Source organism: Pungitius pungitius, chromosome 6, assembly GCF_949316345.1.
Source record: "Pungitius pungitius chromosome 6, fPunPun2.1, whole genome shotgun sequence".
Classification (NCBI taxonomy): Eukaryota; Metazoa; Chordata; class Actinopteri; order Perciformes; family Gasterosteidae; genus Pungitius; species Pungitius pungitius.
The window spans coordinates 22,106,318-22,132,503 of record NC_084905.1 but is presented as its reverse complement, the minus strand read 5'-3'; the positions used below and the strand labels follow the sequence as shown (position 1 = coordinate 22,132,503).

The following is a 26,186-nucleotide window of genomic DNA, read 5'->3' as shown; positions in this document are numbered from 1 at the left end:
CCTCGCTGCAGCTTCCGGTATCTTTTGTTCAGGGAAAAGCAAGCGACTCATTATCGAAGTGTAACGCGGTGGTGGAACTGTGGTACTTTACTACTAAACTAAACACCTGAGGTAACCGAACCAAGGCTTCACAAATACCTACGTGTTCTCTTATAGTTCATATTTATTGGGTTTTGTTGTTGATAAAATAGGGTGCTCACAAGTGCCGCTTGTTTCCATCATTTCTTGCCTCACAACTCCGTAGTCATTCGATTGAGTGGACTTTTCATCCTCGTTCGCCTATTGGTCAGGTCTGGTCAGCTGACGGAGCACATGACCTCTTGAAGTCAGCTGCTGATTTTTACATGACAGAAGACATGTCCCCGTTACCGTCCCTCTCCTCACCAAACCGACCGTGTTTCCGCCACTATTTCTTGACGGTGAGCACCTGAACGCACCACGAGGTCATCGAGTCGCTCCCCGGGTTCCGTGCGGAGATGTTGGAGGCGGCTCCGGCTCCGGAGGGGAGCTCCATAGAGGTGTGCGTGATCCCGCAGAACCAGCACTCTGGCCCGGTGGCGGACATCCAGAGAGCCGAGATGGCTCCCGGAGGCTCCCTGCTCGGCTCCCTGGGGGCCGGCGGCCGGCTGAAGGTCTGGGACCCCGCGGACAGAGACGCTCCTCCGGCCACGCTGGACGGCTGCTACGCGGAGTGAGTGACTTCCGGTGTCTGTGTGACATCACGTCATAATAAAGACTTCTAAAGGCATGCGGCCATCGACAAACATCAATAAGAAAAGAAAAAGGCCAAGAGTGACTTCCTCTGTGACATCATAAACGTTACGATATAAATACGAACATTTAAATACGATTACTGCAGGACGTGTATCTGAATACCACGATACATTACTGAAGTAGTACTAAACTACAACATGTACCCGTGAGATGTACTGTAAGAAGTACAACATGTACCTGTGAGATGTACTGTAAGAAGTACAAATGGTGCATTCACAGTTCCTTGGACATTGGAATCTTATTTCTCTTTGTATTCTGTGTCCAATGAAAGGACTCTGATGCTTTGTTGTGTTTGTGTAGTTTTTCCTGGGAGGGGGAGGAGTCAGAGGATGATGTCATCGGTCGAGGCATGCGCCCCGTCGTGAGGTTGCTGGCGGTCGGAGCTCAGTGGGACCTGCAGCTGGTGGAGGTGGAGGCGGAGACCTCCGTCACGGCCGTCTGTGTGTCCCAGTGTCCTTCAGGACGCCTGCTGCAGACGGTCAGGGAGCAGGACGACGGTGAGTACCAGGTCTCCTTGACCTCTGAGGACAACGTCTCAACGAGACAATGAGACGCAGCGTTTTACTTGCTTATACACACCCTTGTATTACTTTATCTTTTATTTAAAGAAAATTGCCAGAAATTAAGAATTTATCACAGCTGGAAGCGGTAAAAAAGACACAACAGTCCGATTCGTATCTTTCTGACAGTGAACGCGTCTTCTATGACGAATAGAATAGTTCAATATATAAAGTGGGCGGAGCCCATGTTTTCAACCTCTCAACACAAATGATCCAAGAATCCCACTTTCCTTCTCGGTGGTTAATATCCTCATACGCGGAGCAGGACTTTTCTTCCATTAACACGACGTCACTCACCGAGTGTCTGCTTCCAGGTGTGTGCGAGCTGCACTCGCTGCACCTGTTGTCCTTTGCTGCTGGATGCGCCTGCGTCCTGCTGAACTCTGATTGGCTGCTGCGGCTGCGCTGGCTGCAGACGGAAGAGCAGCCGCAGACGTTGTCCTGCTGCAGCATCCAGCAGAGTGAAGACAGCCGACTGTCTGCTGTGCACCGCAGCGTCTGCAGAGACACGCTGTTCTCCCTCAGCTGCTCCGGACTCATATGTATCCTCCACGACCTAAACACGTGTGTACATGTACACATACATGTACATACACACGCATGTCTGTATATACATGGAACTAGCAGCTCTCTAGAGCTCCTTGGTCTTCTTTAACTGAGACCTCCAGCTGTGCATCACGTCACTGACGGCAGTCTGCTGGCCAGCATCCACCTGCCGGCTTACCTGAGGTCTCTCCAGACGGAGGACGACCTCGTCTCATCCTCCTGCTCTTCCTCCTTCTCGTCCTCCACCTTCTGCCTCCTTCAGGTGTCAGCTGACCTCACCACAGCCGTAGCCGTCTGTCAGTCCCACAGCGCCGTCGCCATCGACCTCGACCACTACTTCAGGTACGAAAAACCAACATTCTGTGTAGTGACCAGCAGGGGGCGACTCCTCTGCTCCCATAGACGTCTATGAGGAAATGACTCTACTTCTGTGTAGTGACCAGCAGGGGGCGACTCCTCTGCTCCCATAGACGTCTATGAGGAAATGACTCTACTTCTGTGTAGTGACCAGCAGGGGGCGACTCCTCTGCTCCCATAGACGTCTATGAGGAAATGACTCTACTTCTGTGTAGTGACCAGCAGGGGGCGACTCCTCTGCTCCCATAGACGTCTATGAGGAAATGACTCTACTTCTGTGTAGTGACCAGCAGGGGGCGACTCCTCTATGATGGTCCATTTAGAGTCAAACAGACCATAAAGAGGGGGATGCTTTGGGGCGGGGCTTAACGCTGATTGACAGATTGCATACGCTGTTTCTACATCCTCCTCAGTCCTAATATGGTCACATCCTAATATAGTAAACATGTAATTTCTATCATGTGTGAGAGACGCAATTATTTCTACTAATTAGTCTGTTTGAGTTTATCCATTACCTTACAAGTCATTTTATGTTTATAGAAGACGTATAAAAAATATAGCAACCGATCTACTTCCTGTTTACCTGCTCAGCCTCAGAGATGAAATAAACAACAACACAAACGTCTGTGTCCCAGTTTGTATCCAGACCAGCTGCTGTGTGCGCCCCCCCCAAGCCGCCCCCCCCTCCGCCACCCGGCTGACCAGGACGGCGTGCCGAGCTCGGAGCGAAGCCTCGCCGCCCTCGGGTCGACCTTCAGCGCCGACCGGTGAACCTTAATGTCCACTGCGTGACCACGATGAACCGTTTGACCTAATGACCCTCTGACCTGCATCTGTGATCATTTCCAGCTGTGGACTAGAATCTTTAGAGCTTCCACCATCACTTTAACCAACAGTACATTAGAATTTCAGCTGTTTTTATTAACATTTATTTTATGGTAGTTTTATGGAAGTATTTCCTGTATTTACTTAAATATGATGATAACATTCCTAAAATGCTTCTATCATTTACAGTGGTAAATAAACTAGTAGTATGAGTATTATTATTTGTCTTTTAAAGGATCTTCTCCTCTGCAGCTCCTGGGAAGCTCGTCTGGCCTCCATGAGCAGCAGAGCTCAGAGGTCTGCAGAGGACTCCTCCTCCTCCTCCTCCTCCTCCTGGTCCTCCTGGTCCTCCGCTCTGCTCCACCTGGGGCCCCGGGGGGCCTCGCCCCGCAGCGGGGTGCCTCGCGGCGGGGCCTCCGTCTGCTTCCCCGTCGCCCCCCCCTGCTCCCCCTCCCTGCTCAGCGTGTCCCAGTTTTCCGCCCAGCTGACCTTCGTCGCCCCCGGCAACCAGCAGCCCACCGTGGCCCTCTGGGACTTCCTGTCCGGCAGCGTGCGCCTCCACCGGGCCGAGGGGGAGGCGGCTCCGGTGCGGCGCCGTGGGGACGGAGCGGACCGCCTGCTGCTGAGGGGTGAGGAGACGGAGGGACAGACACAGATTTCTGTTAATAAGATCATAACGGTCTGTGTCTCTGTCTTTCTGTCTCCAGAGGCCGGTGTCTTCCAGCTCCTGTTCTCTGTGTCCCAGCAGGACCTGCTCAGCAGGTTGATGTTGTTCGGCAGCGCGGCGACGGTGGACGCCGTGTGTCACCTGAACAGCTGGGGGCGCTGCTCCATCCCCGTGCACGCCCTGCAGGTAGGAGCGCCACCTTTGACCTTTGACCTGTCGCACATCCTCTCCTGAAGCTGAGTTTGTGTCTCAGGCCGGACTGAAGAACCGCCAGCTGGACACGGTGGACTTCTACCTGAAGAGCAAAGAGAACATCCTGGTCCCTGCTGCCTCCACGAGGAGCCTCACCGCCCGTATGTAAACAACAACAACAACAACAACAGCAACAAGCCTCTGATCGACACCTCCCTTCACCTCCTCTGGTCCAATCAGGAGCATGCTGGGTAGTGGAGGGAGCTACGTTAGCTTAGCTTTCCCTGGAGCCGCACACTCCCACAGGGAACGTATGCTGTCACATGACATCATAACGTGTGTGTGTGTGTGTGTGTGTGTGAGTGTGTAGGCTTCCAGGAGTTGTGTCCTGCGTTGGATCTCCTGTGTTCAGCTGTCAGTGATTCTCACATCGAGGCTCAGAGTCGTCAGTTCTCTGAGCAGCTGCTCAACGTCACCATGAGCTTCATCAACGCTCAGACGCGCTCAGTGCTGACCAACGCTCAGCGTGAGACACACACACACACACAGACACAGAGAGACACACACACACACACACACACACTTGTGTGATCTCCTCCGTTGCGTCCCCAGTGGAGGATGAGGGCGTAGGCGGCGTCGTGGAGGCTTTGGACCGCTACGTCACCGAGCTACGAGGCTACATGAAGAAGTTCCCCTGGCCCGCGGGGGGCGACACTTCGTCCCCCACTGACCGCGCTCAGGGAGGGGCCCTCAGGGACGAGTGGGCGGAGCTTCCCACGGAGGTGATTTGTGTTTCATCTCTTTGGCTCTGCTATATTTGCATAATGTCTTCACATTAGATATCCGTGTCCCTTTGCAGGAAGTGGTCCGTCAGGCCGTCCTGACCAATCAGATCCCCAGGGCTCAAGCCCTCCTGAGGGGGCGGGGCCAGCCGGAGCGACGTCTGTCAGTCCTGAGGGCGGAGGGGCTGCGGCAGACGTTCCGCTGCCTGCAGCTCCGAGACCTGCAGACCGCTGACGCGCTGCTCCTCAACATGGTGAGGAACCGACCAATCAGAGCCCGCCTGCTGAAAGTTAGAATCCTATCCGCACGGAACACCGGTGTCACACGACACATGGCGATGTGTTCAAATCTAACAGCTGTTGGTTTAAAGGAACAGTGTTTGGTACAGTGCTGGGTTAGCTTAGCATAAGTACTAGGGATCAAATACACATTCAAGACATTCATCTTGTTAATTAACTCATAGATAGAAATGTAAAATGAACTATTTCATTTGAACCTCTGTGACTCTACCTCTTTATTTAACTCATCTCATAAAATAAAGGCAAAAGCTTCCAGCGTCACGTAGCCGCTGCGATAGCATGCTAACATTAGCCTTAGGCTACATGAATACAGGGAACTCAACGGAAGCTTCTGGTCCACCAGGGCTTCAGCGTGAAGGAGCAGCTCCACAGCATCTGTGTCTACACCGCCGACCAGGACCTCAGGGAGTTCCTGGTGAGTTCTGCGTGTCACATCTGCTCAGCATGCGGTGCCTGCTAACCAGCCTGCGAGGCCTCTGATTGGTCCATCTTACAGGTGGAGGTGCTGTCAGGGCGGAGTTGTTTCCCAGAGGAGGAGATGCGGGGGGTGGAGTTCATCAGGGAGATGGCGAGGATGGGCTCACTTCCTGCGGCCCGCTGCCCTGCAGACGCAACGCCGCACAGGTAAAGGTGGAGGGGGGGAGGGTGGGGGGGCAGCAATCTGCTGTCAATTAATGTTCTTTATCGGCACAATAAAAAACTTGCTTCATGTGAAGCAGCAGGAAGTCTGAAATCTGAATCCAAGTGATTGATTGATTGGTCCTAGATGATAGCTGAATGGTTGGATAGGCATCCACATGGCACCATGAAGCTCCTGTACTAAAATGTTATGATTAAATATGCAAATGAGGTATCATCAAACTTGCTGAATTAAGGAGAAATGCACAATGGACTCAAATAAAAGTTGTGTTAGAAACATCTGGATTCCATGAGGACCTTGAGGACCCAAACTGCTTCCTCTCTCAACAGGCTGCTCCCGCTTCAGATGGTCCGGAGGGAGGAGGTGGGCGCTGGCGAGGAGGTCCTGGAGGAGCTGGTGGCCCAGAGGAGGCGTGAGGAGGACAGAGCGGGCCTCTGGACGAACCTGAGACTGGACTGGGTGAGAAACTGGGACCCGAGCTGCCGGACCTCTGTCCTCCTGTCCAGACGTCCTCCTGCAGGTAGACTCCCTCAGATGGTCCACAGGGACCTCGTGGTTCCTGATCCTCTCACAGCACTTCATGAGTTCTCCTGTGTTCTGTGTATCAGAGGTGACCTCCTGTCACCCCGCCGTGTTGTGGCGCTACCTGACCGCCCTCCACGACCAGCGCCAGGTGGTGGACTGGATCCAGAACCAGGAGAACTCCGGCGGCTCCTGGTGGCCCGAGCTGACCCCGGAGCTGGTGAACGACAACACCGCGTGCAGCTCCTACATGAGGGAGCAGGTCCTGGACCTGCTGGCCAGGTACAGCAGTCACATGTCCACCATCATTGATCAGGTCACCGATCCACAGACTAAAGGCCGCTAACAGAAAAGAATGATGTAACAGAACCCCAAAATGTTTGAGTTTACACGTCACAGTTCAACATAAAATCATTTCTTTTATTGTAATCAGATTTAACAGGTTGTTTATAGTCAGACGGATCTTTCTTTCAAATACAAAACATTACTCCTTTTTCCTCGTTGATGGATCTTCTTTCCCTCCAGGGGGGGGGTGTTCCTCCCGGAAGAGCTGGCTGACCTGGAGCAACTGCTGTGGAGGCTGGCTCAGGGCGGGGGGGTTATGGCCACGCCCCCCCCTCTCCCTCAGCACCGCTCCCCGCTCGGCCTGGACCTCCACGGCCTCTTCGTCTCCTTCTGCGTGGACCACGGCCTGAAGTACCTGCTCTACGCCTACCTGGAGCGCCACAGGTGCACCCTCGCCCCCCCCCCCTCCCCCTCGTCTGCATATAAGCCGACTGTTCAATGAGCTCTTCGTCCCGCCCCCCCCCCCAGGTTAACGCCTAGGAACTGTCCCCTCCTGACCAATCGGAGCCTGTCGGAGAGCCGACCCTGGTTCGAGATGCTGGTGAAGATCCAGGAGATCACGAGGGACCTGTCAGGTACCCAACTGCTTCTGTGGGACCCCCCCTCCTTTAAACAAAATGTTTGGTATTTAATTGTTTTAATTAATTGGTTGTGGTGCTACATGTGGGTTCCTTTCCTCATACGTGTTACCTGTCTGTGGGTTCCAGATCCAGCTCTGGTCTTCCAGGCCAGTCTAACCAGTGCTCAGGTGCTGCTGCCTGGCAGCCAGCCGTCTCTCAGCAGTCTGCTGCTGGAGGGCCACAGCCTCCTGGCCCTGGCCGCCATCATGTTCTCCCCCGGAGGAATCGACCAGGTAAACATCAATCCCACGACCTCTGACCTCTCGGCAGGTCGGGACTGTACTCGCATCAGGTTTATGAGAGATGTTGATCAACTGGACTCATTGTGCAGGTGGTGGCTGGGGGTGAAATTCTGGGCAAGTCGGAGAGGACGGTGGACCCGCAGCTCCTGAAGATGGCGCTGGCCCCCCACCCAAAGCTCAGGGCCGTCCTGTTCCCCGCTGGGCCCCGAGGATCCGGCCCGTCGTCTGACATCTCAGTCTACCACCTGCTGCAGGTACACTCACACCTGTGATCTGGTTTTAATGATCTCAACGCGTCGGGTTGCTTCATCGTGTGTGTGTTTTCGGTGCAGTCGCTCCACCCTCTGGACCCGACCAGGCTGTTCGGCTGGCAGTCAGCAAACACCCTGAACTCCACAGGTAAGCTCTGAACACCTGCGTGACCTCATGTTTACCACAAAGACGTTAGCATGCTAACATGCTAAGCTAAGATTGTGAACACAATGCTGCCAAACATCAGTATGTTAGAACACTGATATTAGCATGATAAACATCAGCGTGTTAGCCGCCTAACGTGCGCATGCTAACAGGTTAAACTGAGATGGTAAACATTTAACCCACATGCGTGTTAGCACACCAGTGTCAGGGTGGTAACACGCCCAGCTAAGAGAGTAGCATCAATCTGTAAGAACACTGGAGTTAGACGATGACCATTATTCCTGCTAAACAGCAGCATGTTAGCATACTGACATTAACATGCAAACACGCTAAACTAATATGAGGAGTATTCTACACACTATACATCATTGTGCCCTAGCATGTTCAGCTTTTCCCTTCAACCGTCCCATTGTTTGATCTTTTGCGGCAGAAGCTTAGCTTTCCTTGCCGCACTTTTTGTGTTTCATGTTTTGTGACTCCCCACAGAGACGTCAGAGCTGCCTCACTTCTCCAGCCCCCCCCTGGTGGGCCGCTTCGCTTTGGTGGAGAACCTGGACTTCCTGTACTACCTCCGCCACGGCCGACCGTCCTTCGCGTTCGCCACCTTCCTGGTCCGACAGCTGGCCGGCTGCACCGACGCCACGTCGCTGTGAGTAGACTCGCACTGTGTGTGTGTGTGTGTGTGTGTGTGTGTGTGTGTGTGTGCAGGTTGTCCTACGCTCATCACAAGTCAACACACCAACATCTCAGAGGGACCCAGCTGTAGAGAGATCAAAGCTTCTTGTGTTTAAGCTGCATTCTCTGTAGTGACCACCAGGGGTCCCATAGAAGTCTATGAGAAAATGACTAGTTTTATTCCCTCAGTAGGCATTGTTAACATGAGTTGATGGTGTGTGTGTGTGTGTGTCTGCAGGCTGCAGCAGGCTGCACAGCAGGCCTACCGCTTGGCCCTGCGGAGCTTTGACGTTCCGTCCGTGACGTCGGCCGCCGTCTGTTTCTGTGAGCTGATGGGAGTCTGCAGCCTGAAGGTGAGGGTCGACGTGGAGGCCATGAACCGCATCCTGCAGCACTGGAGCCAGCAGTACACACAGGAAGGACACACTCTGGGTAGGCACCACACACAGCAAGTACCAACACAACACACCGTACACACAGGAAGGACACACTCTGGTAGACACTACATGTGCCCTCTACTCAACACAACGATTTGTGTCTTTTCAGTGTCTAAAGGTGTAAAGCTGGCGGAGGCGGAGCCTGGAGTAGCAGAAGAGCTGATTGGCTACCTGGAAGCTGCAGTGACAGACAGCCTGGAGCAGAAGAACATCAGCAGGTAAAAGATGGATCTGCTCGTTCCGGACTGTTCTGTGAAGGGAACCTCACGCTGTAGATTCACGTGTGTGTGTGTGTGTGTGTGTGTGTGTGTGTGTGTGTGTGTGTGTGTGTGTGTGTGTGTGTGTGTGTGTGTGTGTGTGTGTGTGTGTGTGTGTGTGTGTGTGTGTGTGTGTGTGTGTGTGTGTGTGTGTGTGTGTGTGTGTGTGTGTGTGTGTGTGTGTGCAGGTCGTCCTACGAGGCGGCTCAGTTGTGGGCGTTGCCCGTTCAGTTCTGTCAGCTCCACGGTCTGCAGCTCAGCTCGGTTTATCCCGCCCACTGCGCCGATGACGGACAGTTCATCCACTTCCTGTTGTTTGTCCAGCTGCACAGCTTCCCGCCGTCGCAGGTGAACACACAGCTGCACACCTGGCCCTGAGCTGCAGAGTCCATTTTAAGGATTCTAATTCTAGTACAATGTCTCTTTTCTTCTTCTTCTGTTGGCTGGTGCATTTTATTTTTAACTGAACTGACCCATAGCATCTATTTAATTGTATGTAATTATATTTGAATCTTATTCCTGCACCACGTTGTCTGTCGTACTGTCGTCATGCATGATGGCAATAAACGATTCCTGATTCCTTTGATCATATTGATGGTTCCTCCAGGTGAGGTCACTGGCGGCTAGGTTTGGCCCCGCCCTGAAGACCCACCTGCGCCTGGCGTTCCAGGACCTGCAGCTGTCCAGTCGGGGGAGGCGTCCCTGTGACTCCGAGGAGCAGCCCTTGTCCCCAAAGGCCGAGGAGCCCCCCAGGGAGCTGTTCCGGGTCCTCCTGCAGAGCCAGGAGGAGGTGGCGCCCAGCAGGTACCTGTTGCAAGAGGCGCTGGTTCAACGCTGCCCGACGCTGGCTGTGATGGCCGCCTGTCAACAGGTAACGAGACAAAACACACGAGACAATCAGTGATGATGATTCTGGTCTCTGATCACGTGACATCGTACCAGTCAGTGTCAACCGCCAACAAGCTACTATTCAGAGGTCTCTAGAATGTGATCATTCTAAATGCTGGCTGCTACCTCGTCACCCTCAGGGGGCGGAGCCTCTGCAGAGCCTCTGCGTGTGGCTGCTGACTTCGGTCGGCAGCGCCGCGGCCGCTGAAGCCACCGCCCACCTGGCCGAAGCCCCCCAGCACCACCAGTGGACGCTGCATGACCTGTCAATCATCTGGAGGACGCTGCTGGGGCGGGGCCACGTCAGGCCCCTCCTACGAGGCTTTCAGCTCTTCCAGCGGGTAAATGAGATGAGACGTGCTGACATCCCAGAGCGAAGGAGGAGTGTGACTGTCCTCTGCTCGTTGTCATCATCAGGACTGTCCTCTGGTGCTGGTGCTGAGGATGTTTGAGTTGTGCTGTGACTACAAGAACTTCTCCGAGGCCAAAGCCAAGCTGCTGGACTTCCAGAGGACGCTCGTCACCGTAAGTCACCACGTCGACGTCACCAGACCAGCGGGGGGCGACTCCTCTGGTCCCTTAGAAGTCTGTGATTGACAGGTCTCTAATAGACCATTAAGCAGCAGGCTTTAGGGGCTCTACCAGAACATTTCTCCTCAGTCCAAATATGGTCACTTCCTGTTCATTGGTTGCAACAAAACAAATAACGAGTAACGCCATCATGACCGAATACACTTCTTCAACAAGAAGTTTGTTGAGTTCATTGCTTTTTTTTGTCTCTTGCAGCTGAGGAATGGCGGCGGGGCGCCCCCTGGTGCCCCCCCCCTGCAGTGGGTGGAGTGCCAGGCCTCCGTGCTGCTGCTCTCCATGCTGCAGCGCTGCACCTCCCAGTTCGACCTCCACCGGCTGTTGCTGCTGCTGGCCGACGTCGACAAGCTCCTCAAGTCACACGGTGAGAGCCCGGAGCTCCGCCCCCTCGTCGCGCCACAGTCTGAACCCCTGTGTGTGTGTGTGTGTGTGTGTGTGTGTGTGTGTGTGTGTGTGTGTGTGTGTGTGTGTGTGTGTGTGTGTGTGTGTGTGTGTGTGTGTGTGTGTGTGTGTGTGTGTGTGTGTGTGTGTGTAGGTCCAGACTTCAGGAGGCTGAGTCAGCTCAGCACGCTGCTGCAGGGGTCAGAGGTCAACCTGTCGCCCAGGCTGCTGCAGTGCAGTTCCCCTTCCGTCCAGCAGGAGGAGTTCCAGGCCGCAGTGGACGCCCTGCAGGGCGCCGGGCGCTACGAGCAGGCCCGACAGGTGGCCCTGCTGGGGGGCCTGCCCGTCCACCACCTGCTGCTCAGCCAGGTGGGATCACACAAATATACCAAAGTATAATACAATATACTCAATTTAATCTGACTCCAGAGGATGAACTGTTTGAATAAGACGAAAGGACCAATTTACAATATCAACTCATGTTTTTACAAAAAATCTTATTTTTACTATCAGCTGATATTTAGGTCTCATTAACAATATTAATAATGGTAAAAACACTACTTAGAGCCAGATACATTTTCTATTCCATTTATGTAGAATAAAATATTCAATAATGTTTTTTTTTCTTACTTTGATGTTCTTATTGTTTTTAACACCACGTTTAATTCTTTTCATTCAGCTTCTCCAGGAAGTAAACTCCCAGAAGTCCAAGCAGCAGTGGGGGAGGCTGGAGACGCGGCTCGGCCGGTGGAGGAGATGTCACGAGCTGCTGAAGGCCGAAGGCGCCGACCCGGAATCGACCTCCGGGTTCTTCCTGTCGCAGGCGAACCCACCGGCGCCCCGGGCCGAGCTGCCGGACCTCCAGGAGCGCTGCGTGCTGCTCGGCCTTGCCGCCCACTGGCTGGCCGCCGGCGGCCCGGCGGCCCGGGACCGGCTGGAGGTCCTGGAAAAGAAGATGTGGATCTGCCGGGTGCAGCGCGGCGTCCTGGCCGCCGCCATGGAGACGGCGAGTGTGTTCGACCTGCCGCCGCCCGCCGCCACGCCGGAGACCAGCGCGTACGAGGAGCTCATGAAGGAGTTCTCCTTCTCCGGCATACCGGGCCTGAACACCGAGGCCTGCCTCAGCCTGGAGGGCCTCCCGGGCCAGGAGCGCAGCGCCGACCCGGCCCTCGGCCCGGAGGAGAGGGCCGCGCTGGACGCACTCGTCGGCCAGCTGCTGGACGAAGGCCGGATCCACGAAGCCAGCCGGGTCTGCCGGTACTTCTCCCTGCACCACCGGGACCTGTGGCTGGTGCTCCGCTGCAGAGGTCTAGCCTCTGGGGAGCTGGACCCGGAACCACAGGAGGAGGCGTCAGAGGTTCTGCCAAAGAAGAGCATCCCCAGCTGTGAGCTTTCATGTGAATGTTATTGATACGCGGCATTATTCATTAAGTATTAATACCTCAGTGTAGAAATATTAAGTTAAAGTCTGGACTTTAAAGTGTATTAGAATCAAAATATAGTTAAATACCAAAAATAAAAGTATTTGTTTATTACTTTAATTTAATACTAATAATTAGTTTTTAACTATTGAAAATAAGAATGTGTTATTAATAATCCAATTATAATAATAATTTATATTCTAATTGTTCTATTATTAATATGGAGAAATTGATTTGTTTATCGTTTTAAACTAAATATTACTTATTTTATTTTCAATATGTGACCTACTTTTGACTTATTGAAATAAAGAGCCAGAACAGAAACTACAGATTTTAGAGAAGGATGGGACCTAGATAGGAGCCTTGAGGAGCTCCTCTCACAATGTGGGGCAGGTTCCTTCAGAAAGCAGTTTGTGTGGAAGAGAACAAAGAGAACGTTACTCCTGTCTGAAGAACCTCACGAGGCCTCCAGCGTATTCTTTTAATGCCAAGAAAAACTTCCCAGGAGGTCAAACTTCATCTGTCCATAAAAGACGTGTCTCCTCTCCTTCAGCTGCCTCCATGAGCAGTCTGTCCTCCTTCGTGGTTCTCCCCCTCCCTGAGGACCAGGTGGCCCTCCAGCTACAGAAGCTGGTGGATCAGTGTCGCCACGGCAAGAGCTACTGCAAGCAGGTCCTCAGCCTGTACCTGCTCTCCAAGGTACCGGCCAACACCTCGTAAGGGATGTGAAGGGTTTGGAATCAGGTGAAGAAGGTCCTCATTTACTCCCCTTCTCCATCCAAACCAGGAGCTGCAGTGCTCCTTCGGCGAGGTTTGCCGCGAGGAGCCGCGCTCGGTGTTGGAGAAGCTGCTGCTGTCAGAGCAGCCGGAGCGCTTCAGGAAGGCTCGGGCCTTCATCCGGGCCCAGGGCCTCTCGGCGGACTGCGTGGCCCAGCTGGTCTGCTCGGCCGTGGTCCAGGCGCTGCTGGCCTCCGCCCAGGACCTGCAGCCCGGTGAGCAACAATATGCAGCGTGGAAAACCACATGATGACAAGTTCAATAAGGTTTAAAAAATCAAAAAGAATGGGTGTCTAAAAATGTTATGGAAAAAATATTGGGTCAGAAAATATTTTGAAAAGGTGAAAAGGTGTGATGGAGAAAAAAAGTAAGTCAAAATATAAGGTTGTAAAATGTTTTAAACTGTCAAAATACGTGGTTTCTAAAAGTGTTATGGAAAAAATATCAGGTCAGAAAATATTTTGAAAACAAAGTGAAAATATTTGAGGTGAAAAATTGTCATGGAATAAAAGGAAAAAATATTATGTCAAAAAAACGTCTAAAGGGAAAAAATATGAGGTCATTCTTTTTTTCAAAAAGTCAAATATTTAAGGTAAATGTCATAGGGATAAAAGTTAAAAAAAGGTCAGAAAATATTTTGGAAAACAAAATCAAAATATTTAAGGTGAAAAGGTGTGATGGGAAAATTAGTAAGTCAAAATATAAGGTTGTAAAATGTTTTTAAAAACTGTCAAAATGCATGTCAAAATGTGTAGTGAAAAAGTGTCATGAAGTAAAGTATAAGGTAAAAAAATATATTTTTTATAGTTTCCAAAATATTTAAGGAAAAAAATATGGGGGAAAAAAGTGAAAAAAATATCAGGTCAGAAAATATTTTGAAAACAAAGTCAAAATATTTAATGTGAAAAATTGTCATGGAAAAAAAGTAAAAAATATGTCAAAAAAGGGAAAAAATGAGTTCATTTTATTTTTCAAGGTAACTGTCATGGGGGGAAAAAGTAAAAATGGATTTTAAATAGATGGTCGACCATGACTTACATATTTATTCTCATCAGCAGAGAGGCGGGTCTACAGGCCGTCAGATGGCCGTCACGCTCTGATCCAGCTCGTCAAACTGTGTGACGATCCCAACCTGGTGGGAGTCCAACTGCTGGAGAAGCTGAACACGGTTCCACTGAGAGACCTGAACTGCAGTATGACACACGGCGACATAGAAACACATAGAGTCCAAGACAGGAGAACATCACGCAGACATTTAGAGATGACAGGAAGTCACTGAAACTACTCCTTCGTCCTCCCGCAGTTGTGGAGCTGCTGGTCGTGGCTCACGACTGCTTCAGCCTCACCTGCAACATGGAGGGCATCGTCAGGGTGCTGCAGAGCGCCCGCCACCTCAGCCACGCCTACCTGGCCCCGGGGGAGCACTACAGCCTGCTGGTAAGCCCCGCCCACACACCCACCCAGACAGACAGACAGAGCCTCAGGTGTACTACGAGTGGTGAATATGTGCGTGCGCAGGTGCGTCTGCTGACGGGCATCGGCAGGTACAACGAGATGACGTACGTCTTCGACCTGCTGCATCAGAACCATCGCTTTGAGATGCTGCTGAGGAAGAAGATGGACACGGACAGAGGACAGGTGGAGACACACAGACGATGATGGTAGAATGTGTCTTGCTTTCACCGAGCAGAGCTTGAAGGCATCACGATGTAACCCTTGGTTAGCTGTTAGCGCCACTAGGTCAGGGACCAGGTAGAATCTGAGGTGTGTTTGTTCCACATGGTGATGATGTCAGAGCTCCAGCCTGAAGACGGCGCTGCTGGACTACATCAAGCGCTGCCTCCCCGCGGACAGCGAGAAGCACAACATGGTGGCGCTGTGCTTCAGCATGCGCAGGGAGATCGGGGAGAACCACGAGATGGCGGCCAGGACGCAGCTGAAGATCATCGAGTCCCAGGCCTGGGGTAACCGTGGCAACACAACAATACGTAGACACCGTGTCGTCTGTGAGTGTCTCACTGTGGCGTCTCTGCTCTCTGAGCAGTGGTCTCTCCCGATCTGAAGAGCTCGCTGGTCAAAGTCCTGGGTCTCCTGAGGGACGCCGCGGAGAGCTTCGCCAAGGTACCTGAACGCCTCATTCTGTGATCTCATCCAACACGGACAGGCTCACAGGTCCTTGAACACATCGAGTGTGACTTCAGAGTCATGTGACTTTAAACCAGAGAAGCTTTGAGTGAACGGAGGAGAATCTGTATTTACAGGAAAAGTGTTCTACCCGGCATCATGTGACTGACACTGACTCCTCCCCTTTCCTCCAGGACTCGTGCGTGCGTCAGGCGAGCCGCTGCGTGCGCACGGCCAAGCTGGTCGCTCTGCAGCTGCACCTCCTGAACCGGGGGTCGGACCTACGGGTCGTCAACCTGCGAGCCGCCGAGCTGCTGAGCGCCGTCACGGCGCTGCCGCGCTGCTACCAGGTGGGTTCAGCTCACCCCCCCCCACAGTGTGCCATTACTGCAGCGGCGTGGATTCAGCTCCGATGCCTCTAACGATGGGGGGGGGGTTCTCAGGTGTTCGTGGTGTCGGAGGCCTACAGCTACAGCCCCGACTGGGCCGAGGTTCTGTACCAGAAGGTGATCCTCAACGGGGACTTCGTCTACCTGGAGGAGCTCAAACGCCACCGCCCGCTGACCTCGGGTCTGTTCGAAGACATCTTCAAGAAGTAAGGCGCCGCCATCCACAGTTTGTGACGCAACCGCCCTCCAGAACCGCCGCCCTCACACTTCCTGTTTGTTGATGTTGCCTCAGGCTGGACGGCGCCCCCAGCAGCGCCGGCGCCAACGTGAGGCGCCTGCTGCCGCACTGCGAGGACGTGTACGGCCGCTACCGGCTGGCCTACCAGCACGGCCTGTACGACGTCACCAAGGCGCTGCTGCAGGACGCCAAGACCTCCGGCTACCTCAGCGACAAGCTGGCCGGCTGATTGGCCCGCGGGACGTCGCAACCAATCAGAGGCCGCCGGGACTAAAGAGCAAAGGCGCTGCTTCTCTGGTTTTGTTTGAAATGTTCCTCCGAACTCGTGTTTCTCCACTTTGTCAATAAAGAAATAATCAATTTACAGCATCTCTGGTCAGGAAAAGACTCCATTCGAAGGAAATTTGCATCTGGATCTGAGAGCGGTTCCAGGTGTTTGTCCACATTAGCGTAGCATTAGCATGAAGCTAACACCATTATGAGGCAGAAACAGTAAATGTTTAATGGTGTTTTTGAGTTTTTTGGGGCAGGGATTAGTGAAAGGTTGTGTTTCATCCATCATATTTATATCTGAGCACCACAGTAACCATGGTAACCACCTCCTGAAGTACTGGCTCTAACAAATGATCCCATTGTTTCTTTAATAAAAGTAGAAGGTCCTCTGCAGCTCTTTTTAATGCGTAAACTAATCTCCTTTAGAAAAAAGAATATTAGTGAGTGGAGACAAAGATTCATAGAAGCTTTTATTGTAATTACTCTAAAACACGTTAACCATTCACGTCATTGTGTCAAAGTCCTTTGATTCCCAGCAGGGCGCCGTGTCCCTGAACGCCTCTTTCTGTCCATACGAGGAGGAGCCGAGAAAGAACAAGTAGCCACTTATTAAAGGGAAGCTGCTCCTCCTCCTCTTCCTAGCTGCAGGAGCTCCTGCTCCTCACCAGCTGGTTCAGGACGCTGCTCTCCTTCAGCGCTCTGAGGTCTGAGACGTCCTCGGCGATCACCTGGACCTCCTCTCTGCTACGCGCCTCCTCCTCGTCGTCCTCGCTGTCGGAGAGCGAGCACAGGAGGCCGTCGTTCTCGTACGTGGGGAAGTAATATCTGAGGAGAAAATATAATCCCATTTATTTTCACATTATTTAAAGTCCATACAGATCTGGATGATGCTTTGGGCCCAGGAAGTTTTACTGTGAAAATATATAATAATATATTAAATGACGCTCACTGCGGCTGATTCCAGGCGGACGCGTCAGGCAGCGTCATGGTGTGACCTTTGACCTCCATGTGCCGCAGCACGCCGTCTCTGGACCCAAAGGTCTCCTGGCAGCCGTAGCAGCGTCCCTGGTGGACCTCCCGCCGGATGAAGTTCACCAGTTTGACCTGCTGGTAGAAGCGAAGGTCTGTGGGGGGGGGGAGAATATAAAAGAATTCATAAACACAAAAAACAACTTTGTGATTATTGCTCGTTTCAATCATTTCAAAAACAGCTGCTTTGACTCACTGAGCTTGGTCCGGAGGCCGTGGAGGTCGAAGCCATGAGCCTCCTGAGGAAGAAAGAGGACCCGTTAGACCAGACCGGACCCCTGTTAGACTAGACGGGACCATCGAGGTTCTTCTGACCTTCATGTGTGCGTAGATCTGCTCCATGGTCTCCGACTGGTCTTCACAGAAGAGACAGACGGCAGAAACCGGGTGAGACCTCCAGTCTGACCAATCCCTGAGGAGACAGGAAGTAGACGAGCTCTCAGTGAGGAAGTCCTAAATGTGTCAGAGCCAATCAGAGCTGCTACTCACTCGTCCTCCTCCAGCAGCTCCCGGTCGTCCTCACTCTGCACCTCCTCCCAGGTCTTCCCCAGCTCCTGAAGAGGAGAGAAGGACCTGTGAGGATCTGATGGAGCTTTGAGTTGTAATGCCGGTTAGATGCACATCTCAGACTGAACAATGAACAGAGGTCAGAGGTCGCTGCCCTTTACCAGGTAGTTGATGACGTAGAAGCGGTCGTAGGCGCTGTTGCCAGCGTTGATGCGGCGGTGAGCCTTCTTCCTCATGTGGTCCTTCAGCGTGGTTTTGTCCCTGAAGGTCTTCTCACAGTACAAACACTGCAGACTGGGACACATGAGGTCAAGGTGAGGTCATGATGAGGTCATAATGAGGTCATGGGTGACCTATGACCTCATCCCTTACTTGTCCAGTTTGCACTGCAGGACCTCCAGGAACTGGTCGCAGTAGACGATGTTGTCCGGTAGCCCGATGCCGAAGGAATGTTCTCTGGCCATGTGGTTCAGCAGAGACGACCTGAGGACACATTCTTTAGTCTGAGGAGACACGTCCTGTCTCACATTCAGCCTGTCTCACATGGACTGTCTCACAACCTGTTTCCAGAGAACTCCTCGCTGCAGAACATGCAGAGACGATGGAAGCTTCGGTCTTCTCTCTCTCGCTGCTGCTGCTCCAGCACCTCCACCTGTCGGAGGGACACCACAGAAGAAGAGCGGGTGGCGTCGCAGTACTACCCATGAAAAAGCAACGCGAGTAAAGTCGGATTCTCACCAGACGCGTCTGCTGCAGCTTCTCTCGGAGGACCCGGTCCTCCGGCAGGACGTCACACAGCAGGAAGTAGTCCTCCTGCTTCTCTGAGGAGACACGGTGGAGCGGTTTTGACCTCCTTCGCCTTTGACTCCGCATCAAACACACATTTAAATCTGGGTAGAGAAGCTCCAGATGTTCTCTTCACATCTGGACTCACCGACTGGGCCCTGCGAGTTGGTCTTGATGACGCTGCAGAAGTCGGTGAGCGGCTGCTCCTGCAAGCGCCGCCTCCAGTAGGAGGTGTACCTGAAGGAGCATCCATTTACTGACGTTTCATTCCACTCGCTTTTACTAAATATTTATATTGACTTATTCCTTTATATAAATGTAAACATCTATAGATATCTCAGAGCTTTGTACTTGGGGAGATCGGCCACCAGCTTGACGTCGGCGATGACCAGCTTGTGCTCCAGCAGGAGGTGTTTGAGGAGCACGTCCTTCTGCTGCAGGGGGACCGACTCGGGGCAGAAGAGACACAGCAGCAGCTGCTCAGCACCGGCAGAACCGGAGCAGCCCGTAGCATCCTCCGGGAAACACAGAGGCTCTAGGATGCTGTCCTCAACTGGGGGTTAAAAACCTGTCTTTAAGGTGTACTGGGACAACAGGTAAATAAGACAGCTCTTGGTTTCTATTTTAAAGTCAACCCGGTGACGTCACTCACTGCAGAAAGAACTGCTGTTAGCCTGCTAGCAGCCAGTCAGCTTCGTGCTAGTTTAGTGCGTCTTTACAGACCACAGAGCGGCAACTTGGTGACAGTTTGATTTCCGTCGGACTCTGAATTGTATCTACAAGTTGTTCTTCATCTTCTAACACAACGCAGCTTCAGAAAATCCTTCGATAAGTTTAACTAATAAAATCAACTCACCGTTTCCACTCCGGGCAGAGGCAGCCATTTTCCGGGTCACGTGGTCAAAACAGCGCACGACCGACCAATGAGAAACTGCAGGACGTTTCCATGCCACGTTCATGGTCTCCATGTAAATTAAACCGTATCGCGGTATGTTTACGGTTCCTAAACATTCGAAATTATGATTGAATTAAGCTGATCTGTTTAAAATAAAGGCATGTCAGTGATTATTATAAAACATACTTCGGCATGCACAATGTTAATAAATCAATATATTATGTTACAGCTATTATAGTGATAGAAGAAGAGAAGAACAAGTCACATGTCTAAATGTTGTGACTTAATTTATTCTATCCTATTTACATATTCGGATGGATATGAATCGGATTGACTATAGTCCATATAGTAACTGAACATATAACGTTACAATTGTACGATCAGTGCTTAAAAGATTGTGATTCATCCCAACGAATGCTGATTTGTTGAACCGCGTAAGGCGGAACCCGGCCAGCTTTAGGACCCGGGGTATCACACGTTACGTAGACCGTAACCGGAAGACACACCTCACGTTGCTGGTGGATGCACGTTAGCATCGCTAGCAGTAGCGGTTGGCTCCGCCGCCTCGGTCCCGTTTAGACGTTTGACGACATTGACAACACGACACGTCGCTCCAAGCCGCGTGTGCTAGCGGCTAGCTGTTAGCGCTGCTAGCACACGCAGGTCAAGCTGCAGCTTACCGCTGTACAGTGGAGCTCTAAGGCCTGACAGGTGGGTAAGGGTCAACCAATCAGTGAGGGGGAAGTAACTAAGTACATCTACTCCAGTACTGGACATATTGGAGGTACTTGTACTCAACATGAGTATTTACATTTGAGGCAGTCAGGTACTCCCTTTACTGCATTAATATTATAGTATTATATTCTCCTAATATTAGCCGTTTTGCATACTAAATACTAAATGAAACTATTAAATGTGACCTTTTCTTGAACATAATTTGGAAGGATGAGTACTTTTTCAACCTCAAGGCTCATGTACTTAATCTTTCAACACTTATCTGTACCGGTAAATACTGTATAAAATAATATATTATCATTTTGTACAAGAACTTGGTCTAAAATGTGTTTTCTAATATTTTGTAGACTAGATTGAAAATAGAAAAAACAGCTGGCAGATTAATTTGATCCACGTAAAAGATACAGTTCTATAGGAGATATTATTACCATATACATATATATAGGTATTACTTTTCTTTCCACTCCGTTATTGATCATCATCATCATCATCATCATCATCGGCTAATTAGTGTGCATATTCTTAACGCATTAAGGTCCCATGATGCTTTGCCTGAAGGGGCGGGGCTCTGACATCTGACACACCGATGGCTGAAGCCTAAAGGCTCCTCCTTCCTTACTGCAGGTTACCACTTCCTGTCCCTGTCTGCCCGTCCAGGGGAGCATGGCGTCGGGGGGGCGGCGCTACCTGAGGGCATTCGTGGGCGGCTTCTTTGTGGCGGTCCCCGTCACCGTCACCGCGTTGGACCGGGTGGCCTACGTGGCGCGAGTGGAGGGAGCGTCCATGCAGGTGAGAAGAGGCGGGTTGGTGTCACGTGCTGCGTCACCCTCATCAGACATAAACATTAAACTGTTTATGTGGCCGCAGCCCTTCCTGAACCCCGAGGGGGGGTCCGACTGCGACGTGGTGCTGCTGAACCGCTGGAGCGTGAGGAACTACGAGGTGCGACGCGGCGACATCGTGTCCGTCATGTGAGTGACGCGTTAAATCTACACAGGGACACAAAGGCATTGATTGATTGGTAGAGAAGTCTTCTGTTGTTTAGTGCCTTTATATTTCTATTTATTGACATCATAGAACCTGAGGTCCGTCTCTATGTGGCCTTTGAGGTCTCTCTATGGTTGATGATCATGTGGAGGACATGAAAACATTCTTACAAATTAAATAGTTACTTTTTTACCACGCTGTCCGTCACTTCACTGACTGACACGGATTGTATTTCCTGCTGTCACCATATTTATGTGTTCTTTACTGTCCCCTCAGGTCCCCCAAGAACCCCCAGCAGAAGATCATCAAGCGGGTCATCGGCCTGGAGGGCGACTTCATCCGGTACATCAGGCCCTGATTAAAAGGAGCCGACATCTTCAATGTTGTCTTCAGATTTAATAAACCGACATATATATATATAATGTTATTAACGATGTTGGTCAACATTTCACTGGGGTACAACATCTCACACAGCGTTCATACCGGTGTTTCACCATAACAACTGAAGCTGTCACTCTGAGGCGTCACAGCGAGTCTTACGTGTTGAAAGTGGGTCGTGGTTAAAAACAATGACTCACAACAAGCTCTCTTTACAGGGTGAAACAGCTCGTGACACATACACATTTTGTAATAATAATAATTGTACATTTATAAAAAATGACCCCGCCGAACTGCATGCTGGGTAAAGCTCACGACAAGAAGTGACTGTTACATGAAAACAGGTAAAAAAGCCACACAAGAGGAACAAGGAGAGATTAATGTTTCTTAATGGCGTGATGTGGATTCTCTGCCCTACATTTCACACCTTTATTCTCCAGCTAGTAGCTCATTATTCTGAGTAGCAGTGAGCATCTCTGCTACATCCAGATATTTACAGATGGGCCACTCTGACATATTTTATTTTGTCTCACGGTTTTCTGCAGGACTCTGAGCTACAAGAACCGGTACGTCCGGGTTCCTGATGGTCACTTCTGGATCGAGGGGGATCACCACGGACACAGTCTGGACAGCAACAGCTTCGGACCGGTACGAATCCACCCAAAGTACTGGATGTACACAATGTACATAATGAAAAAATGGGATCAAAGGGTTGAGGGAAGCGAAGACAGAAAGCCTAAACAGCACAAAACACACCCACTCTACCTGGGCTAGGAAGTAGGGCTGGGCGATATAGACCAAAAGTCATATCCCGGTATATTTTGGCTGGATATCGATATACGGTATATATCCCGATATTTTCTCCACATTAAAGGGAAAAAAACCTGAACACAAATGTCAAAGCCAAATATGACATGTCATCAGTCGTTTAATTGAAACCAGCTATTTCAGTAAGGAGTTGCAAAATCAAATAAATAAAAATGAAATGAAACAATAAACAAATGTTCAGCCGTTCAAATAATAATATTTAAACATAAATAGTGTATAACAGGAGTATTCTTTTTAAAACAAAGCTCCATAAGGTGCACATATAAATACAAAAATCATCTCCCAGTAATGAATGAAGTGAACTGTCACGCTCATGTAGGACGCTGGTCAATGGGTCACATTAGTGAGCCGGTCAGCAAGGTTCTGCCTGACTTCAGGATACATTTTTTGTCACTGCTTCTCTTTCAAAGTAGTTGCGACTGGGGAGCTCATATCTCGGGTCAATCGTTTTCAGCAGCATTTTGAATCCGACTTGTTCAACAGTTGCAACAGGGACCATATCTTTAGCGATGTGATAGGACAGCGCTTTCGTTACAGTACACCACGTGTCACTTTTCTTTTCATAAGGCACACTGCGGGAAAATGAGGTTTGCAGTGAGCTTTGTTTCGGGGCTGGAGCTTGTTCGGGTTGTTTCACACACTCTTCGTATAGCAGTTTGTGCCGTTGTTTTAGGGGGGGGGGGGGATTCCATATCCCATTAAAAAATATATCGATATATTCGTTTATACCGATATATCGCCCAGCCCTACTAGGTAGCACGTTATTAGCACTTATGTAGTTTGGCTTTCTTGAAGAAATGTTACTTTCTTGATTCTGGATCCTCGTGGTTCTGGATCTGTTCCCTCTGGGTTCAATGCACTGATTGTAAGTGGCTTTGGATCAAAGCTTCAGCTGAATGGTACCTGTGATATTCCCCCCCAGGTGTCCATGGGGCTGCTGCACGGCCGGGCCTCTCACATCATCTGGCCGCCGAATCGCTGGCAGCGAATCGAAGCGTCTCTGCCAGCGGACCGAGGGCCGCTGGACACGGAGGAAGACGAGGGATGAAGGCGTCGTCCTCATAGCATCACAGTGTTTTTAATAACTGGAAGCTGAGCTTTGAGTCCATTCCAAACTTCAGCTTGTAAAGCTCAGGAGTCACCGGACCGTTAAAGTTCTGTTATTCAAACTGTTGGGACTGAAAATGGATTTCTTTGTTTTTGAATTTGCCACCTAGTTGTTAACAAAGACCTCTTCTCCTCCTGCCCCTTTGGAGCCCTTTTGGATCCCCGGAAACATTCGTGAAATATTCCGAAAAGAGAAGCCGGGGGGGGGGGGGGTGGTGAATTAAATGTGCTGCCGGAGGAGGACGTTTGCGTTTCTGTAGATTGGGGAAGCTCCTCCCCTTCCTGTGTTCTCGGGATCTGGTTTCGGCTGAAATAAGAACGGAGAACGATTCGCTTTTTGGTGTAAATTCTAACTGATATTTGTCTAAAAGACACTTTTGCTGATGAAGAAATTCTGTTAATAAATGTGTCTTAGAATCCGTTAGTCTCGTCTCTCAAGATCCGTTTCGCTAATCTTCCATGAAGAAATGTTCATGTGAAGAAAAGGCTGATGAAGCAGAAAGATCGTCAGTTCAGGGTCGGACAGCAAGTACCAATTCTTTTGTTTAAATCATGCAACGTGCTTTACTTTGATTTACTGCTGGGTTTTTAATGTCTTTTTGACTTCAGACGTTCTACTGCTGCTACTGAGGTCTGCATATAGTAGTATTACTACTAGGGCTGGGACTTTAGCGCGTTAATTACGATTAATTAATTACACAAAAAATAACACATTAAACATTTTTTACGCATTTTTACTTATTTTTTGCATCGCGGAACGTTTCTCACTGGATGAGTTTCGGGGGGACCGATTATACTGGAGCACCAACTAGCGTCCATGACTTCAGACAACAACAAACCACAGTGAACATGAACGTGGCCCCGTGAATGGGAAATCTTATTATAATAAACACACGGATGGAAGCGTCGAGTCCCGGCCCTAATCAAATTTATTAGAACATATGTATATGTATATATTGAGATGCATCTATGAACCTAGTTTGTTGGGGTCAGTGATTTGAGGAAAGACTCAAAAGCCCCACAAATGAATTATTTAGGATAAAATGTGCGTGTTTTCATCCACGTCCTGGTTGTGTGTCCTCACTGCAGCCCTGTGTGCGTCGCAGCTCGGTAGCGGTGTTCAACACAATATATTGCGTTAGCACGAAGCTAACTAGCTAGCTGAACCTCCCAGGTTAATTAATATTTTTAATCGAGTCCCGGCCCTAATAATATATATATTATATACACTCACCGGCCACTTTATTAGGTACCCCATGCTAGTAACGGGTTGGACCCCCTTTTGCCTTCAGAACTGCCTCAATTCTTCGTGGCATAGATTCAACAAGGTGCTGGAAGCATTCCTCGGGGAGTTTGGTCCATATTGACATGATGGCATCACACAGTTGCCGCAGATTTGTCGGCTGCACATCCATGATGCGAATCTCCCGTTCCACCACATCCCAAAGATGCTCTATTGGATTGAGATCTGGTGATTGTGGAGGCCATTTGAGTACAGCGAACTCATTGTCATGTTCAAGAAACCAGTCTGAGATGATTCCAGCTTTATGACATGGCGCATTATCCTGCTGAAAGTAGCCATCAGAAGTTGGGTACATTGTGGTCATAAAGGGATGGACATGGTCAGCAACAATACTCAGGTAGGCTGTGGCGTTGCAACGATGCTCAATTGGTACCAAGGGGCCCAAAGAGTGCCAAGAAAATATTCCCCACACCATGACACCACCACCACCAGCCTGAACCGTTGATACAAGGCAGGATGGATCCATGCTTTCATGTTGTAGACGCCAAATTCTGACCCTACCATCCGAATGTCGCAGCAGAAATCGAGACTCATCAGACCAGGCAACGTTTTTCCAATCTTCTATTGTCCAATTTCGATGAGCTTGTGCAAATTGTAGCCTCAGTTTCCTGTTTTTAGCTGAAAGGAGTGGCACCCGGTGTGGTCTTCTGCTGCTGTAGCCCATCTGCCTCAAAGTTCGACGTACTGTGCGTTCAGAGATGCTCTTATGCCCACCTTGGTTGTAACGGGTGGTTATTTGAGTCACTGTTGCCCTTCTATCAGCTCGAACCAGTCTGGCCATTCTCCTCTGACCTCTGGCATCAACAAGGCATTTCCGCCCACAGAACTGCCGCTCACTGGATGTTTTTTCTTTTTCGGACCATTCTCTGTAAACCCTAGAGATGGTTGTGCGTGAAAATCCCAGTAGATTAAATAGTTTCTGAAATACTCAGACCAGCCCTTCTGGCACCAACAATCATGCCACGTTCCAAGTCACTCAAATCACCTTTCTTCCCCATACTGATGCTCGGTTTGAACTGCAGGAGATTGTCTTGACAATGTCTACATGCCTAAATGCACTGAGTTGCCGCCATGTGATTGGCTGCTTAGAAATTAAGTGTTAACAAGCAGTTGGACAGGTGTACCTAATAAAGTGGCCGGTGAGTGTATATTGACCTTACATATATCTTTTTATAATAATTGTTTTTCCCATTATTTAAAAAAAATCTTTTCTGTGACATTTTTTGACCCTACATATTTTGACTTTTTTCACAATATTTTTTTTCCCATGACATGACGAATGATCTTAGATGGAGCAACCTACACGTCCCTGTCACTAATGCCAAATGCCCCACATTTCTGTACTTTCAACCTTATCTGGGTTCAACCCTCAAGGGGACATGGTGGCTCTTCCT

At 50.3% G+C, this 26,186-nt stretch overlaps 3 protein-coding genes across 6 annotated transcripts; 2 read left to right on the top strand and 1 right to left on the bottom strand.

Moving 5' to 3' along the window:
- Positions 1 to 59: 59 nt before the first annotated feature.
- Positions 60 to 16,622, top strand: spg11 (SPG11 vesicle trafficking associated, spatacsin). 2 transcript variants are annotated; one of them, XM_037451002.2, is made up of 40 exons: positions 60 to 691; positions 1,075 to 1,271; positions 1,649 to 1,876; positions 2,003 to 2,222; positions 2,873 to 3,004; positions 3,315 to 3,691; positions 3,770 to 3,915; positions 3,983 to 4,082; positions 4,292 to 4,447; positions 4,534 to 4,703; positions 4,781 to 4,957; positions 5,347 to 5,418; positions 5,500 to 5,627; positions 5,973 to 6,163; positions 6,252 to 6,447; positions 6,691 to 6,894; positions 6,979 to 7,085; positions 7,218 to 7,363; positions 7,462 to 7,626; positions 7,705 to 7,771; positions 8,276 to 8,438; positions 8,703 to 8,896; positions 9,011 to 9,119; positions 9,347 to 9,506; positions 9,766 to 10,029; positions 10,187 to 10,387; positions 10,464 to 10,571; positions 10,833 to 10,998; positions 11,170 to 11,384; positions 11,695 to 12,400; positions 12,990 to 13,135; positions 13,224 to 13,428; positions 14,272 to 14,406; positions 14,517 to 14,650; positions 14,732 to 14,851; positions 15,009 to 15,177; positions 15,258 to 15,334; positions 15,532 to 15,687; positions 15,781 to 15,932; positions 16,019 to 16,622. In XM_037451002.2, the coding sequence occupies exons 1-40, from the start codon at positions 477 to 479 to the stop codon at positions 16,191 to 16,193; spliced, it is 7,149 nt and encodes a 2,382-aa protein (XP_037306899.2). In that variant the 5' UTR covers positions 60 to 476; the 3' UTR covers positions 16,194 to 16,622. The 2 variants fall into 2 exon arrangements, with proteins under 2 accessions (XP_037306899.2, XP_037306898.2); XM_037451001.2 differs by having other exon boundaries at positions 14,269 to 14,406.
- Positions 16,623 to 16,746: 124 nt separating this feature from the next.
- Positions 16,747 to 19,562, bottom strand: znf277 (zinc finger protein 277). The gene is made up of 12 exons (XM_062562835.1): positions 19,416 to 19,562; positions 18,911 to 19,112; positions 18,708 to 18,796; positions 18,512 to 18,594; positions 18,334 to 18,425; positions 18,146 to 18,256; positions 17,935 to 18,067; positions 17,756 to 17,820; positions 17,582 to 17,678; positions 17,463 to 17,505; positions 17,187 to 17,361; positions 16,747 to 17,062 (listed from the first exon to the last, which is right to left on the bottom strand). Exons 1-12 carry the CDS (start codon positions 19,525 to 19,527, stop codon positions 16,876 to 16,878), a joined length of 1,389 nt encoding a protein of 462 aa, XP_062418819.1. The 5' UTR covers positions 19,528 to 19,562; the 3' UTR covers positions 16,747 to 16,875.
- Positions 19,019 to 23,704, top strand: immp2l (inner mitochondrial membrane peptidase subunit 2). Of its 3 annotated transcripts, none has more exons than XM_037451005.2 (6): positions 19,019 to 19,155; positions 20,814 to 20,978; positions 21,057 to 21,160; positions 21,453 to 21,518; positions 22,100 to 22,202; positions 23,305 to 23,704. In XM_037451005.2, exons 2-6 carry the CDS (start codon positions 20,853 to 20,855, stop codon positions 23,428 to 23,430), a joined length of 525 nt encoding a protein of 174 aa, XP_037306902.1. In that variant the 5' UTR covers positions 19,019 to 19,155; positions 20,814 to 20,852; the 3' UTR covers positions 23,431 to 23,704. The 3 variants fall into 3 exon arrangements, with proteins under 3 accessions (XP_037306902.1, XP_037306903.1, XP_037306901.1); XM_037451006.2 differs by lacking the exon at positions 19,019 to 19,155 and adding an exon at positions 19,917 to 20,165 and having other exon boundaries at positions 20,847 to 20,978; XM_037451004.2 differs by lacking the exon at positions 19,019 to 19,155 and adding an exon at positions 19,919 to 20,165.
- The last annotated feature ends 2,482 nt before the right edge of the window (positions 23,705 to 26,186 follow it).

Coding starts and splice junctions, on each gene's coding strand:
- spg11 (XM_037451001.2), top strand. CDS start 477: ATGTTGGAGGCGGCTCCGGCTCCGGAGGGGAGCTCCATAGAGGTGTGC. Junction 7,627..7,704: donor CAGTCTACCACCTGCTGCAG/GTACACTCACAC, acceptor TTTTCGGTGCAG/TCGCTCCACCCTCTGGACCC. Junction 12,401..12,989: donor AAAGAAGAGCATCCCCAGCT/GTGAGCTTTCAT, acceptor CCTCTCCTTCAG/CTGCCTCCATGAGCAGTCTG.
- znf277 (XM_062562835.1), bottom strand. CDS start 19,527: ATGGAGACCATGAACGTGGCATGGAAACGTCCTGCAGTTTCTCATTGG. Junction 18,797..18,910: donor CTGGTGGCCGATCTCCCCAA/GTACAAAGCTCT, acceptor ATGCTCCTTCAG/GTACACCTCCTACTGGAGGC. Junction 18,426..18,511: donor AGCTGCAGCAGACGCGTCTG/GTGAGAATCCGA, acceptor TCCCTCCGACAG/GTGGAGGTGCTGGAGCAGCA.
- immp2l (XM_037451005.2), top strand. CDS start 20,853: ATGGCGTCGGGGGGGCGGCGCTACCTGAGGGCATTCGTGGGCGGCTTC. Junction 21,161..21,452: donor GGCGACATCGTGTCCGTCAT/GTGAGTGACGCG, acceptor CTGTCCCCTCAG/GTCCCCCAAGAACCCCCAGC. Junction 22,203..23,304: donor ACAGCAACAGCTTCGGACCG/GTACGAATCCAC, acceptor ATTCCCCCCCAG/GTGTCCATGGGGCTGCTGCA.